We start from the raw sequence: 17,340 nt of genomic DNA, 5'->3' as shown, positions 1-17,340 counted from the left end.
ATGACAATCATCAAATCATCTGTATAGTACACAGAACTTACTAACATTTTAATGTGTTTCACAGGTACTGAATTTGTTGACATCCCTCTCCACTGGGTGGTGATAACCTACACCATTCTGTAATGCTTACATAGAAACTAGCATTTATAGTAAATAAGCATTTTCAACTTTGTACAGAATTTTATTGGAAAAAATTCAATTATAGCAAAATATATATAGCAAAAAGACTATATTTACAATACTGACCTTCTTTAGGACTTCTGCCATACTAAATATCAGTTTCTCATCCAACCCTTGACTAATAGCACTTTATTGTTGCCTTATCCACGTCTCAAGTTCTTGATTGGATTACTTTCAGAAGTTTCTTGTGAATTTTCGACTTATAAGCCCAGCAGAACTTTGTTCTCTTGGGGCTCTGAGAAGTATTGTGTGATTAGTCGAACATTGGGGTGGGTGTGGGTAATGTGGAAAAGCATGGAGCGGATGGGAGGTTGAATGGATATGAACAGCTGATCGAGGCGGTGAGAAAGTACAAAAATGTATACATCATATATGGGACTTTTTTTTTTATCATGAATTGACTTCACCAAAACAATTTTTTTCTTGTTCTTGCGGCTTAGATAAGAAGAAGAAAATTCTCACTTCTCGTGGAATAATGTAATACGCTTAACTGCCATATCTTTCTGCCCAGGACTATAGATGGAGTGTAGTATTAACATGTAACCAGAAGGGGGCAGTACTGCGCCTTGCAACGTCGAGTCCGCCTAAATATTAGATGAAGAAGAAATAATGTTTTGGCTAAGAACTATTGTTTAGCACACAAGTCTTTACGCTATTGTTTAGATACATTTTGACACTTTTCAGTACAGCTTGGTGTAAGTTTCACACATTTCGACTGCATTTGTAAACAAATGGCCTTCGCGGTGCCGGTTTGGCTCGCGGTCCAGGAAGAGCTCCTCGGATGTGGCGAGGCAGAGGCAGATCATGGAACTCCAAGCTGTTTTGATCATTTCGACGACGAATCTTTGTTTGAGTTATTCCATCTCACAAGACCCTGCATCTCATTCATCACAGACGCTGTCCGCATCCGCATGAAGGCGGTCGCCGTTAAGAAAACTCTACCCTCTGTGGATGTGATGGTCATGGTGTCGGTGAACTACTACGCGCTCGGAGCATTTAGCTCTGCCGTCCTGCAGAAGGCAGGCATGAACCAGCCGACCAGCCTTACGAATGTTGTCAACACAGTCTCCGGTGTCATCGCAGGGATGTCCGACGTTTTCATCTCGTTTCCCCTCACCGTCGACGCCCGAAACAGAACCGCTGCAAAGATGGAGGAACTCTGCAGGATCCCGAAAGTTCTAGGTGTCCTGGCTCCAGCCCACTTCAAGATCCGAGCTTCTCCTTATGAGAAAGACTCATTCAAGTCTTTTATCAATTCCCTCGGTTACACTTCGGTCGTCAGTCAGTTCATATGCGACTGTGATGGTAACATACTGAGTGTTGAAAAATGCTGTGTAGGTAGCACGTTTGAGCAAGAAATGTGGGACTCGTCTTTCAAGGGAAGAGAGGTGGAGGAAGACCTGCACGGACCATTTTGGTTTGTTGGTGAGATATAGAAAAGACACATGTTTGCTGCAAAACCAGAATTACATATGATATATCCACTGCCTTGTAGTCAGAATTTTTTAATCGTCAGAAGCCAAAGAAAACTCCTCTAACGCCCCCAGCTAATTAGTGTGGGGGTTGGCCAGATAATTGTTAACTTTGGTTAGAATCCGTGTGTGAAATACAGGGAATCTTGGCTGTCTGATAACCCTTAAAAGAGCTTTATGCTCCAATGTCAAAAACATAACTTTCTTCATAGAGTATTCAATATATGAACTTTTAAATAGACCTGATTGTTATAACAAACACAAATTGTTCTCCAACTTTCAGGGGAAAGAAAGGCTTTAGACATTACTTGTTGCAGCGTAGACAAACGGGAACCCAGTGATCAAATAATTCAAGTATAGCCATTGGTTTAGCTGCGTGAATCTACTGACTGGTGTGGCTTTGTTTTACTGTTTTACTCCCCAAACCACCAAACCTAGTACACTTATGTCATGCTAACCCATGTAATCACACTGGTTAGCCATGGATATACCATTGACTGTACTGAACAAATAGAGAAGCATTTGTTGTCACCTGTCAATTTTTCAGAAACATAAATAGTGATAAAAGCAAGAAGATCGGCATTTACTTTGGCTCCTAATAAAGTCGAGCTACCAGTCAGAATTGAGGTGGACCTGGCCCCTTCAGGTCCCAATCTAAAATCACCATGGGTTGTAAAACCTCAGTATAAAGTACAGAAAAGTTATTTTTTCTAACAGTTTCTGAGGTTAAGACTGAACTTGCACATTTAAATTCTGCACATGCTATCTTACACTTACGCTGTCACAGTTTATAACGAGTCCTTTGTTCATTTTGTTGGATTCTCACCAATAACTAAGAATGTGCACAGGAAAATGTGCACATTCTTTCAGTTCACATTTTCATGCTGTTCTGCTTCCCCTGCATCTCCATCCTTTCATGTTTAATTGCAGTTGAATATGAAGAGAGGAGCGTCAGGTTTAGTTGACAGATTGGACTCAGCTAGGCTGTGTTGTATCATCTTTAAGCCATACTAAATCATAACATTGATTTATGAAACGTTACTACATTGCTGTCTTTAGAATAAATATTTTAATAGTTTGTGTCTGTGGTGCTATATTAATTACATTCTTTTGTTTCCTTTCAAGGCGGGAATGGTTATCACCTAAGCAAGCATGTCTTGACTCCTGTGTCAAACCCTTCAAATGACAATGAGGTCCGTTTCAACAAAGCCCACGCAAAGATCTACAAGGTCATGCAGTCAACAATTGGATGCATGAAGAGGCGTTTCAAGTGCCTGATGCAACTTGGTTTTGCAGAGGAAGGGTCTTTGAACAAAAAGTCCAACATGATCAAGGCGTGCAGCGTACTGCACAACATAGCTAAAAAGTTCTCCGTCCCCTCTCTGCCTGCAGATGGTAAAATTGAGGTTCCATATCCAGGCAAGCTGCATTTGACACCACTGGAGATCGATGCTGAAGCACTAGAAGCCAGACAGGAACTTATTGACATGAACTTTTCTGTTGCTCCCCATAGCGAGAAGGTGTCGAGTGGTGATACAACAAAGGAGGATGTGTAAGCACAGCGGTTAAGTTATATGCCACACAGGCAAAAAGATTGACAAACTGATCTACAATCTTTTTTACATGAAGATCAAACTGTGAAAACAAACCAGAGCTTGCATGGCAACTTCTATAGTTTTATGCAAGTTGGTATTTATTTCTCTTCAGTTTGACAGCAAACTGTACATATGGTTGCACACTGAATTTTCTTTGTATTTTATTTGGAAACTTCATAAAGCACACTGATTTTTTTTTTCCTGAAAACTAAATATTTTATTTCCTGTACAAACAATTCTTTTCTACATTTAATATTGACAAATCTTAAAACATTCTGTGGTCATCTGGAGTGTAGTTTCTTTACTATAATAATTATAACAGCACACTTGGCAGACGAGAGGGACAAATATGTTAAAGTTACATTAAATCTCAAAAGGGCTATGCACATACTGCAAATGTATATAATATTTGGTATATAACAGAATCTCGATGTTAGAAATAGTTTGTCATTAAGTGCATTAAAGACTGAGTGCAGGCTGACACTAGCGAGGCATGTGTCTTATATCAACGAAGCTCTCGGAGGGCGGTGGCGTTGACATATATCAAGTCTGTGTTCTCGTATATGTGCTCATCAGTCTTCATGCTTGGCTGCAGACTGTCCATGATGCACTGGTGCAGGAAAACGTACTGGGACTGAAAAGAAATGTGAACAGTTCTTGTTATTTATAATTCAGAACTCTTTTTTTGGATGCAGTATGTGTGACTATACAGTATTTGACACTTTGTTTTCTAAATTACCACAGAAATGAATCAAGTTTTAGAACAACGTGAGCCAAACCTTTGCGTTTGCATCCACAATTCCTCAAAAAGAATAAAATTGTTGCAGAGAAGATGCTGAGAAGTTTATTATGTACCAATGGCACAGAATGCTGGTTTATGTTACGTTTTAATATGACAGAAACTGTTTTTGCTGTTCTAAATTGGAGAGATCTTGATATAGTGATGTGAATAACTATCAGGAAAATAAATTATGTTAAAAAGCTGATTAAAGGTACTGTATAGTAAATATTGTGAAACTCTACACATGTTTGAGCTCAAATTTAGCCACAGAAAACCCATATTTTAGGATGAAAATGAGGAATCACATGTACATCCAACCGCATCTCAAATACAATACATAGTATGGTTTAAGTGCTTGGATTGTGTTCTGAACTATGTCCAGAAATAGTAATAAATGTGATGCTGAACTAAGGAACTGGCAAATCAGCCTGGAACAACTTAATGTGATTTTCTTTTCTTTTTTTAAGGTGGATTTGTGGGAAATGCTTTCTTATCTGCAGTAGACAACAGTCAGAGTGCTCTCATATTCGTGAGTCCTGGAGGACTTTGAAGGAGGAGCTAGACTAAAAACTCACAAGGGGCCACAAAAAAGCTCATTTTTACCATTTTTAATAATTTAAACTGCAAGATTTTCATAGTGGTTCAAGCACATTAAATATATTGATTTATTATCATAATTTAATTTGGTAGTATTTTCCAACCAGAGAGCCATTTTACTGCACATGCAGACAGCATACAGTATAAGAATATATTCTGCTGCTGATTGCATAATTCAACATTAAGCCCAAAATATCAACTGTAAGATGTGAAAACATTTTTCAAAATTCTCATTAAAATGAATGCTCAGCAGTGAGCCATCCAACAGGTTTGATTCAGTTCCTGATGGACTTGGTTTAATAGTGTAAATATTCAATACATAGTCATCATAAATGCTAAAAAGCACAGCAGCATGAACATTCCTCATGTGAAAGAAGAGTGACAAAGTTTACAGTCTGATGCAACGGTGATGCAGCATTGAATTCACTGTAAATTACATTTACTCAAACCATTAAATTATTTTGGTTTGAGTTGTTTTCTGTGGTCTGGGTCGCTCTTAGCTTTGCAGTATTTCTCTTTCGTTCTCCAAGCTAAGAAAACCGGTCGCTATTTACTGCAAGTAAAACACAGACTGCTCAGAAAACTTCATATACCGTTTAAAAAACAAACTCATATTAAAACCAGTTTTACCTCTGTCTGCACCATGTGTGGTCGGTTCAGTCTCATCCTGTGCACAAAGCCATTGATGCCAACTGCCTGTTCGTTCTCCAACTGCTGAAGCAGCACATCCAAGGCGATGATAGTGCCCGTTCTCCCCACACCAGCACTAATGGAAATAACACAGCACAAGTGTCATCAGCATAAAGTTCTGTTTGTGTTTAGGCTACAATTATCATCTCCTGCTTTCAAAATATTTAGACAGACACACAGTTTACGCAGCCTGGTTGGTATTTAAAGTTTACTGTATCCCACAAGTCATTTATTTTTGGTAACACACAAGCCCAGTTTTTGGCTTTAGTGCATTTGCTGGCTAGTTTAGGGAAAACAATAAACATATAACATGAAAAAGATTGTTGAATGTGATAACACTAGAATGACATCTGTTTGCTTTTATACTACTAAAGGGTTGATATTTAGTATCAGAATAATTAAAGATATGCCTTTTCCAAAGACAGAAATATTTTAAATATTTTATCATTTTATCTGGGGTTAAAACCATTAAAATGCACCTGACTCCATATCAATGCAAACTGTCATTCTGTACCTGCAGTGAACCACAGTTGGTGCTTTAGTCCCGTTGCTCTCTATGTGCCGTCTCACCAGTCCTCGAAACTGGATCAGGACTTGGGTGTCCTGCGGGACTCCATGGTCAGGCCAGGCAGTGAAGTGGAAATGCTTTACTGTGCGCTCCTCTGAAGTATTTCTCTGTAAAGAGGGATTATATAAATATGGGAATTTAGATTTTGTAAGTCTACGACGTGGCTATAGCAATTAATAATTAATATCCATCAATCAATTTTTATTGGTAAATGTATGACATTAGCAACTAAAAACATTTAATTTCTTTCAAGAAAACCACCACTACAACCACAACCCCCATGGTTCTGTATATTATTAGAAACTTTGAAAGATGTTTTGTACATTTTTCAAACCAAACTCTCTTAGTGTCCAGCTGGGCTCCTGCTGCTCAGACCTGACGGTGACCAACAGCTCTGCATAGGAGCACGGATTGCGGTCTTCAGGCCAGTATTGTTCACACTTGGTCTGAAAAAAAAAAAACCAAAACATGAACATACAATGATTTGTATATTATATAAGATGAGTAAAATGTCTACTTCCATCCAAACACACATTAACCAAAGGAGCAAATCTTTAATAATGCATTACTACATTTTAAATGTACACTTTCTTTAAATTCTGTCAATAAAACATTAGACATCTCCCAAACACTTACCCGCCCTGCTTCTGTGCAGTTGGTTACCATGACGATGCCTTTCGCTCTCTGCTCCCAAATCATCCTCCAGAAATCATTGACTGTGGAAGGCAGGGGACCTTGTGTAGCGATGTACTCTCTTTTGCAGTTGTAGCCCTGAGGAGACATTGGCAAGGTTATTTATTCAAAGGTTTTATGTCTTACGTGGCTCAGGTCCAACTGAATAAATCCATTTTAAACCAATTAAATCCTTTTATTTAGTCAGTATGCAATAGTGACATAAAATTTTCTATTAAATGATTGCCAGTAATAAAGTAATACTTACAGGCATGTAACTGGCATTTATATAGTCTAATATCTCACTGGGACTTGATGTATTTAGCTTCACCCGACACCAGTCATCTAGGAAGAGAAAATAAAAGATGGCTTAACTGCAATGCAACAGAAGGAAGTAGAATTACAATAAACAACCATAAATTCCAATTAACACCCACACAGAGTCTTTACTGCTCGAAGGAGCATGGTACAACAGTAAGAGGACATGCTTACATGGCAGGACGTTGGTGAAACGATTCTTCGCTTTATTGTCAGGCAGAATAGCTACTTTGTGCGTCTGATCAGTGCCGACAGACGCGAGTTCCTACACGCAAGTGGTGGAAGATATGGCATCATTTTAAAGCCTTTTAATTTGAAAATACAAAGAAACAAAGGAGGGAAGAATACGGTTGTGTATGTTTGTGTACCTCATATTCTTGGCTGAAACCTCTGTTTTCATCTGCACTCAACTGACTGAAGTGGTCAGGAAAGTTAGCAGCAGAAATAGCCCTGAAACACAGAAAAACATAGCAAAAGTGCAAAAGAATTTATATCACTTTGCCTAATTTAATGCTACAAAATATAATTAAATTAAGGTGGACTTACTCTTCTATATGGTGCCTTTTACATGTGTGATTTGTAGTAATGAGTGACTGACAGCTTAGCATTGCAAAATACTTTGTTTATCCCAGAGGGAATTTGCAGTCGCAAACTGGAGGACATGATGAAACATTTACTTACTTCTCCTTTGCACTTGGTATTTTGGATCCACCAATGAATGGTTTTTTTCTTCTGTGGGAAGGAATAACACAATTTTACTGAATAGGTCAATCTGAGAGATAAATAGAGTTCTGTCACTGAGGTGGCAATAACCTGATAATATCTGGTCTTTTAAGGAAAATGAAGACGACCACACAGGCCAGGAGACCAAAAAGCAACACGGCAAAAAATGACCCTGCAATAACTCCTGCAGGAAGACAACAGTAATTAAATCTTTTACACCCATTAAAAGGAAACTTAAAGCAGAATCAGGCTTCTTAGCAAAGCATGAATGTTACATGTATTTAAATCTCACCATATTGTACAAGAAAAAACAGTGGTGGTAAACAAACTTAAGATAAAGATAAGTCACTTTTACTCACCCCTTTGATCAGTAAGACAGGAAAAAACAAATGGTTCAGATTTCCTTTCTGTCCCAGACACTGAAGCCAAAGACACTTTGTATTTTTTTGCAGGTTGGAGTCCATCAATGATAAGGTGGTCCGCTTGTCCACTAACAAAGAGATTTTTCCCGGTCACATTTAACTCCACACTTGTCCACACACCATTTGGTTTATCCCAGACAATGCGGGCAGAATATCCAGATCCCCAGAACTCACAGTGAGCAGTTAGAAGAGGAGGGACTGCAGAGCCCCCCACCAAAAAGAAAAGAGCAAAAAAAGGCAAAATTTACAATCACAATAATGATGCAAAATACAAAAAACACATTAACATTTTATTTCCCATCCACACATGTGATGTAAAAATACATGTAATTTTAAATCTATTATTTATAAGGTGTTTTTTTTTCTCCTAAGAAAAGTTTTTTTTTTCATAATTATCATCAATAATTTCCCATTCCATTAAATATTTATTTAAAGATAACTGGAATTAATTATTTATTAGTGTTAGTTATAAGTATTTAAGTAACAAAATTACAGCATCGTTGTCATTTATAGGACATTATTTATAAAAAAAAAAAGTACAGAAACATTTAAATTTTAGTACTTCTGTGTAGAATATGTATTCTGCTAAACAGTGTTTTAGGTTTTTCTTTAAACTTATTATATGGCACAGAAACTAGATCAATCAAAAAATTCAAATTGCACTTCAACTACCAGTATGGCTAAATGTTTTGAAATCTTTAACCACAAACTACAGATTAAGACACAACTCAAATTTCTGTGGCAAAAACAACATTTTTTGGTTGGAGCAAAACAATACTCACGGATTGTTAGGATGTGTTGACACTGGGGCAAAGATGTGGAAGATATTTCATATTCAAGAGATATTACATAAGTTGCACCTGGGTAGAGTCCAGTAAATGACACAGTTGCACCTCCTGGACTGACATAAACGTGTGATTTATTGGTGGCGGTTGCATTTGAGAATAAGCCTTCAACTGTTCCCTGGATTGATGAGTTGGTAACAAACCAGTTTACGCTGGCACAATCTATGGCTGGAAAGAATAGGAAAATAACTTCAATAAATATTCACTTTCTTTAAGTCTCTGCATGATTCAATCAGTTTGAATACTAATTTGAGCAGTTTTTAAGAGTCTGTCAGAAAGAAAGCCAGTATACATACTTGTAACTGTGATACTTTCATAGGCGTTGCTGCTGACTCCAGAGAACTGTGTGATCACGCTGAATGCGTAAAGTGTTCCAGGATGGAGATTTGAGGCTAAATATGACATGATATTTGAAGATTTAATCGAAGTATTAGATGCACCACTAGCATTAATTGCAATTTCGTATTCCCAGGCGTCATTGAGACTCTCCCACTGAAGAGTTAGGTAGGTTGCAGAGCGTTCAGTCACATTGACTGAAGATACCTTTGTAGGAACTGAGAAGAAAAGAAAACTTAGAGGATCTGTGTAGCTTTTACAAGTTAAACAGAAGAATGAGTGTAGCTTTAAATATATCATTACAGAGCTCTGATATGAATCAATTCTTGTGATTTATCAGAAGTAAATAATTAAAAATACATGAAGGATTCTAACTTGATTCACTTGTGACATCACTACAGCTGTCAGTCTTAGTTCATCTTGACAAACTAAGAGCTAGAGTGTAAAAACATACTAAGACTCTGGCTTATTTAAAGACTCCGCAGGATTTTCAACACAAAAACTTTAATCTGTTTTACTTTTTTTGTATTCTTAATCAAACCAATAACCAGCTTTGGTAAATTCCTGTACTTAATCAGCAACAATAAACATGTCAGGTGACCAAAACCCTTTTCATTTTACCAGAATTGGCACTGCACATCACTCAACTATCTTTGATGTGAGTTCAAAGATTGAGCATGCCACTTTACTCTATTTCCTTATTCATAAGTTAATTATTAAACATATCCACAAAAAAACATTAAATCAATACTTTATCTTATCATAAACAAAATAATAAAAGATCCCTCTCTCATTAGAAAACTGGTCTGAGATATAAAGTATCCCAAATCAACGTAGGACTACAAACAGGTATTTATGATCACCTACCTGTCACAGCAGAAAAAGAGCGTCCAGTGCTGTTGACTCTCTCAAACACGGTGAAGACAGTAAAATTGTATTTTGTCCCAGCAGTCAGAGGAGAAACCACATATTGTACCAATCGGTCTTCATGATCTGCGTTGACATTTGTCGATGTCCCATCGTATCCTAGGATGTATGTTGAGATGTCCTTAACCTTGACCCAACTCAGAGTTATACTGGTTTCGTTCTGATCTTTCACTTCAACTTTATCAACATTTTCTGGGGCTGGAGGAGGACAGAGGACAAAAAAAACAGCATGAGAGATTTTTTTATTTTTAAAAACTGTGAGCAGATTACTAGAACACTTGGAAGTGACTTTTCTAAGTCCTATGCAGTTCTGCCAAACTAAGACAGCAACACATCAGCTCAGTTGCTGAAAATACAATTTAAAAAAAGATCCAGATGTTTTAGTTTATCCATTTCAGTATGATTTTAATTCTCCTGAGTTATGAAGAACAATTAGACAAACATACATGAATCAACAGTTATGACATAATAAGGTCAAATGACAGGATATCTTTAATTATATACTATTGTGGTCATTTTGGAATATTGAATATTTATTTTTCAGTTAACTCATTATCAGTCAAAAAGTAAACATATCTATTTTGAAGTAAAAAATATTTACATTTATTTGGTGAATTTTGTATCAAAATGAAAATTGATAGACTACCTGTCACAGCAGAAACAGAGCGTCCACTGCTGTGAACACCACCGAACACAGTGAAGAGAGTAAAACTGTATTTTGTCCCAGCAGTCAGAGGAGAAACCACATATTGTACCGATCGGTCTTCATGATCTGCGGTGACATTTGTCGATGTCCCATCATATCCTAGGATGTATGTTGAGATGTCCTTAACCTTGGTCCAACTCAGAGTTATACTGGTTTCGTTCTGATCTTTCACTTCAACTTTTTCAACATTTTCTGGGGCTGGAGGAGGACAGAGGACAAAAAAACAGCATGAAAAATTTTCTTTTTCACTTTTAAAAACTGTGAGCAGATTACTAGAACACTTGGAAGTGACTTTTCTAAGTCCTATGCAGTTCTGCCAAACTAAGACAGCAACACATCAGCTCAGTTGCTGAAAAAAAAAAGATCCAATTAAATATTGTTTTAGTTTTTCCATTTCAGTATGAATTTAATTCTCCTGAGTTATGAAGAACAATTAGACAAACATACATGAATCAACAGTTACGACATAATAAGGTCAAATGACAGGATATCTTTAATTATATACTAATGTGGTCATTTTCGAATAATGAACTTTTTTTTCAGTTAACTCATTATCAGTCAAAAAGTAAACATATCTATTTTGAAATAACAAAATATATAAATTTATTTGGTGAATTTTGTATCAAAATGAAAACTGATAGACTACCTGTCACAGCAGAAACAGAGCGTCCACTGCTGCGAACACCACCGAACACAGTGAAGACAGTAAAATTGTATTTTGTCCCAGCAGTCAGAGGAGAAACCACATATTGTACCGATCGGTCTTCATGATCTGCGGTGACATTTGTCGATGTCCCATCATATTCTAGGATGTATGTTGAGATGTCCTTAACCTTGGTCCAACTCAGAGTTATACTGGTTTCATTCTGATCTTTCACTACAACTTCATTAACATTTTCTGGGGCTGGAGGAGGACAGAGGACAAAAAAACAGCATGAAAGATTTTCTTTTTACTTTTAAAAACTGTGAGCAGATTACTAGAACACTTGGAAGTGCCTTTTCTAAGTCCTATGCAGTTCTGCCAAACTAAGACAGCAACACATCAGCTCAGTTGCAGAAAAAAAAAGATCCAATTAAATATTGTTTTAGTTTTTCCATTTCAGTATGAATTTAATTCTCCTGAGTTATTAAGAACAATTAGACAAACATACATGAATCAACAGTTACGACATAATAAGGTCAAATGACAGGATATCTTTAATTATATACTATTGTGGTCATTTTGGAATAATGAACTTTTTTTTCAGTTAACTCATTATCAGTCAAAAAGTAAACATATCTGTTTTGAAATAACAAAATATATAAATTTATTTGGTGAATTTTGTATCAGGATGAAAACTGATAGACTACCTGTCACAGCAGAAACAGAGCGTCCACTGCTGTGAACACCACCGAACACAGTGAAGACAGTAAAATTGTATTCTGTCCCAGCAGTCAGAGGAGAAACCACATATTGTACCGATCGGTCTTCATGATCTGCGGTGACATTCGTCGATGTCCCATCATATTCTAGGATGTATGTTGAGATGTCCTTAACCTTGGTCCAACTCAGAGTTATACTGGTTTCATTCTGATCTTTCACTACAACTTCATTAACATTTTCTGGGGCTGGAGGAGGACAGAGGACAAAAAAACAGCATGAAAGATTTTCTTTTTACTTTTAAAAACTGTGAGCAGATTACTAGAACACTTGGAAGTGCCTTTTCTAAGTCCTATGCAGTTCTGCCAAACTAAGACAGCAACACATCAGCTCAGTTGCAGAAAAAAAAAGATCCAATTAAATATTGTTTTAGTTTTTCCATTTCAGTATGAATTTAATTCTCCTGAGTTATTAAGAACAATTAGACAAACATACATGAATCAACAGTTACGACATAATAAGGTCAAATGACAGGATATCTTTAATTATATACTATTGTGGTCATTTTGGAATAATGAACTTTTTTTTCAGTTAACTCATTATCAGTCAAAAAGTAAACATATCTGTTTTGAAATAACAAAATATATAAATTTATTTGGTGAATTTTGTATCAGGATGAAAACTGATAGACTACCTGTCACAGCAGAAACAGAGCGTCCACTGCTGTGAACACCACCGAACACAGTGAAGACAGTAAAATTGTATTCTGTCCCAGCAGTCAGAGGAGAAACCACATATTGTACCGATCGGTCTTCATGATCTGCGGTGACATTCGTCGATGTCCCATCGTATCCTAGGATGTATGTTGAGATGTCCTTAACCTTGTCCCATCTCAGAGTTATACTGGTTTCGTTCTGATCTTTCACTACAACTTCATTAACATTTTCTGGGGCTGGAGGAGGACAGAGGACACACAGCTGTTTAAAAAAAGAACTTCACTTTTAAAATCTGACAACAGATTTTAAAGAACTGTTTGATGTTTCGTTTGATAAGTTTCCTTACGATAAGCTTTAGACATACTGAGGCAACAACAAACCTTCTCAATGGATTAAAATTGACAAAACTTAAAATGTGACATTCTATTGTTATTCATTTCTGTTTGATTTAGATTCTCTTGCTTTATTAAAAGTAATAACATAACAATACATGGAGCAGTTACAAAATATGATGGTTGAATGACAGGATAGCCTTAATTATATAATATGGCTAATTCTGACTAGGTGAGCTTTTTTTTTTTTTTTTTGGTAAACTCACTCTATCCCAATCAAAAATAAATAAATAAATATACACCTTACTCACAGCAAACCAAATATAGGAATTTGTCTGGCGCATTCTGTATCTATATGAAAACTGCTGCAAACTTTAATTTATGGATCACCTACCTGTCACAGCAAAAAATGAGTATCCAGTGCTGTTAAGTTCCCCAGACACAGTGTAGAGAATGAAACTGTAATTAGTCCCAGAGCTCAGAGGAGAGACCACGTATTGTACTGATTTCTGTTCCGGTTCTGCATTGACATCCATCTTCTTGCCATCATATTCTAGGATGTATGTTGAGATGTCCTTAACCTTGTCCAATCTCAGAATTATACTGGTTTCATTCTGATCTTTCACTTCAACTTCACCAACATTTTCTGGGGCTGGAGGAGGACAGAGGACAAAAAAACAGCATGAGAGATTTTCTTTTTACTTTTAAAAACTGTGAGCAGATTACTAGAACACTTGGAAGTGACTTTTCTAAGTCCTATGCAGTTCTGCCAAACTAAGACAGCAACACATCAGCTCAGTTGCTGAAACAAAAAAGATCCAATTAAATATTGTTTTAGTTTTTCCATTTCAGTATGAATTTAATTCTCCTGAGTTATTAAGAACAATTAGACAAACATACATGAATCAACAGTTACGACATAATAAGGTCAAATGACAGGATATCTTTAATTATATACTATTGTGGTCATTTTGGAATAATGAACTTTTTTTTCAGTTAACTCATTATCAGTCAAAAAGTAAACATATCTGTTTTGAAATAACAAAATATATAAATTTATTTGGTGAATTTTGTATCAGGATGAAAACTGATAGACTACCTGTCACAGCAGAAACAGAGCGTCCACTGCTGCGAACACCACCGAACACAGTGAAGAGAGTAAAATTGTATTCTGTCCCAGCAGTCAGAGGAGAAACCACATATTGTACCGATCGGTCTTCATGATCTGTGGTGACATTCGTCGATGTCCCATCGTATCCTAGGCTGTATGTTGAGATGTCCTTAACCTTGGTCCAGCTCAGAGTTATACTGGTTTTGTTCTGTGTCACCACTTTAACTTTATCAACATTTTCTGGGGCTGGAGGAGGGCAGAAGACACACAGCTGTTTCAGTACAAGAACTAACTCTGAAAATTATATAAAAATGTGATTGCAGATTACTAGCACAGTTCGATGTTTCCTTTAGTAAGTTTAACCGGATTCAGTCATACTGGACCAGAAACACACGTCTGTTTATTGACTGAGAATTGACCAACTTAAAATCCGACATTTTGTTTTACACTTATTACATTAAAGTATACATTTCCAGTCTCCTGTGTTATCAAAAATGATTTAACAATACATGAAGCAGCAGCAGTTAGAAAGTATGATGGTCAAATGACAGGATATCTTTAATTTAATTTTTGAACTAGGGAAGATTTTTAATGAACTCACTTTATCACAGCCAAAAGGTAAACACCTCTGTTACAATGAAACGAAATAAAGCAATTTCCTGGAGATTTCTGTATCAGAAAGAAAATTGATGCAAAGAAATTTTGATAGATCACCTACCTGTCTCAGCAAAAAACGAATATCCAGCGCTTCGGCGTTCCCCAGACACAGTGAAGAGAGTGAAACTGTAATTAGTCCCAGCAGTCAGAGAGGAGACCACGTAATCTGCTTCCACATTGACTTCCTTCTCTCTGTCATATTTAAGGATGTATGTTGAGAAGTTGTAAACCTTGTTCCATCTCAGAGTTATACTGGTTTTGTTCTGTGTCACCACGTCAACTTTATCAACATTTTGTGGGGCTAGAGAAGAAAAAAAGGACACCACTGATTCAGTAAAAAAAATCTGAAAATGACTTTGAATAACTGCAGATTTCAAATAGATTTTGTATTTGTTGTTTGCTTTAAGTTTGATTTCAACTTTTCTGATGGTATTGAAAAAGAAAGAGCTTGAAAACGTTGCAAAGCATACACCTTTGTTACTGGGGAAAAAACATGTAAAAATTGTTAATCTTGTTCCAGTTATACTGGTTTAATTCTGGCACTCCTACCACACCAACACATTTCAAAGATTTTCTAGAAATGAAAAGTAGAGTTTACAGTCTAATCAGGGAAAAAGGAACAAACAGGATGTTGACTTTTGCTATAAAATGTATCATCAATCAAACCAGTTTCAAACACAAACTATAAGCTGTTCAAACTTACGTGGTTTTGTTGATATATTAGTAGATTGTGGTGTGGCTGATACTGTTTCACTGCCTGTTGTGGCATTCTAAAAAAAAAATATATATGAATCAGCACATGAAGTTTTTCCCAATCAAACTTTTGCTCTTTAGAGGAAGTGAGTGAGAATTAGATTCGTGCAACCTTGGAAGAAAAAATTTAGATTTCACCATCTAAAAAAGTCCACAGTGTTTTTTTTTTTTTTGTTTGTTTTTTGTTTTTTCTGATTGTGCTGCTGCTGCTTTCTGGTGCATTTTGTTGTCTGATCTTCACTGTGATTCGTATCACACACTAAGCCTTTACAGTGGTTTTGACAGCATTGTTTCTTTTTTTCTGAGGTCAAAACCGACTGAATAGCCTGCGGCCACAAAATTTGATCACAACTAGTGTATAAAAAAACAAAAATACTTACCCGAAGCACACTCAAGCAGACAAACAGCAACAACAGGTCTAAGGTGGATTTGAAAGACAATAGCTTCATCATCACTACAGTTTCTTAACCTACACACATACTACATACATATTAAACTACTTTCATATCCTGAGGTGAACTTCAGCTCTCTATTTTTGATGCTGCCACTGGTGTGTTGACAAAATAAACAAATATGTCCAAGCCAGGGTGGATGTAGTCCAATATGATCCTCATTCCAGAGGTGTTGACTTTTAATTCTTAATCACGTCCTCCTTCTGTAACCTCTGGTCCGTTCTCATATTCCCAAGTGACTAAGTAAATAGCTACTTCTCCTTTTAGCCCATGCACAAGCACAGAGACCTTTGCCCCGCCTGTTACTTCCTTATTAACGGTCAAAGTGTACCACTTGTCAAAGGTATATCAATCCAGACAATTTGCCTGTTTTAAATTTTTATTGGTGGTGATTGCTTTATATTTATGCTTTAACTGGTTCATGCTGGTAACTGTCTCTATAGTTTTATGATGGGTAAATAAAAGAAGGCATACTTTTCATTTACTGTATGAAGTCAGGGAAAGCTTTCAAATATCATTTAAAACGAGTATAATTAGTTTTACAATTTAAGACCTTTAAAGTTATCATTCTAATTGTATCTTAGCTGAAGTCACTGTGTGGAGGGATTTTAGAGAACAGTATATTTGTGTTGGTTTCAGAGCACTGTTTCAGTAAGCAGTGGTATTTATAGCTTGGTGTGGTTGAGACCTATAAGGAAGTGTGAAAACAGAAAATATCGTAGATAGAACGTAAGTCACACCACTGTTTAGGATGTTGTGAGTAGAGCTCGATAAAACTGCTGATATGCAATAATAAATATTTTGCACTGCTAGGGAAATGTGGAGAAAGCAACATTTATAAATTAAATAATAGTTTTCTTAATCGTTTAGTGTTATTATGGCACCATTAAACACAATTATGACCTTCCCTGATTGATAATTAACATAACTTATCTTACTTTCACATAGCTTACTGATTACACTTTAACACTAAACTACAGATTTGATCAAGGGGGCATTTGCCTCCAAAATAATTAGGTTTTTGTGGTATTTTAACAATTTTACTCTGTTTCTATCAAGTGAACTCATATTTAACATTATATTTCTAGGTTTTTTATTATTATTATTATTATTATTATTATTATTGT

The 17,340-nt window shown here is 36.3% G+C and overlaps 2 protein-coding genes across 2 annotated transcripts; one reads left to right on the top strand and one right to left on the bottom strand.

Annotated features, from left to right (window-relative positions):
• The first annotated feature begins 681 nt into the window (after positions 1 to 681).
• si:dkey-197c15.6 (putative nuclease HARBI1) lies at positions 682 to 4,448 on the top strand. The gene is made up of 2 exons (XM_041974535.1): positions 682 to 1,605; positions 2,778 to 4,448. Exons 1-2 carry the CDS (start codon positions 912 to 914, stop codon positions 3,206 to 3,208), a joined length of 1,125 nt encoding a protein of 374 aa, XP_041830469.1. The 5' UTR covers positions 682 to 911; the 3' UTR covers positions 3,209 to 4,448.
• Positions 3,438 to 16,430, bottom strand: LOC121632787 (receptor-type tyrosine-protein phosphatase H-like). Its single transcript, XM_041974534.1, has 23 exons — positions 16,142 to 16,430; positions 15,712 to 15,778; positions 15,070 to 15,309; positions 14,340 to 14,597; positions 13,635 to 13,892; positions 12,887 to 13,144; positions 12,183 to 12,440; positions 11,479 to 11,736; positions 10,773 to 11,030; positions 10,067 to 10,324; positions 9,160 to 9,417; positions 8,801 to 9,031; positions 7,956 to 8,216; positions 7,687 to 7,780; positions 7,555 to 7,605; positions 7,242 to 7,323; positions 7,048 to 7,138; positions 6,824 to 6,900; positions 6,520 to 6,654; positions 6,207 to 6,329; positions 5,830 to 5,990; positions 5,256 to 5,391; positions 3,438 to 3,881 (listed from the first exon to the last, which is right to left on the bottom strand). Exons 1-23 carry the CDS (start codon positions 16,211 to 16,213, stop codon positions 3,753 to 3,755), a joined length of 4,014 nt encoding a protein of 1,337 aa, XP_041830468.1. The 5' UTR covers positions 16,214 to 16,430; the 3' UTR covers positions 3,438 to 3,752.
• Positions 16,431 to 17,340: the final 910 nt, after the last annotated feature.

This window comes from Melanotaenia boesemani, chromosome 21 (assembly GCF_017639745.1).
Source record: "Melanotaenia boesemani isolate fMelBoe1 chromosome 21, fMelBoe1.pri, whole genome shotgun sequence".
NCBI lineage: Eukaryota > Metazoa > Chordata > Actinopteri > Atheriniformes > Melanotaeniidae > Melanotaenia > Melanotaenia boesemani.
Note: the sequence above shows the minus strand (reverse complement) of the source record. Positions and strands in the feature narration are given on the sequence as shown.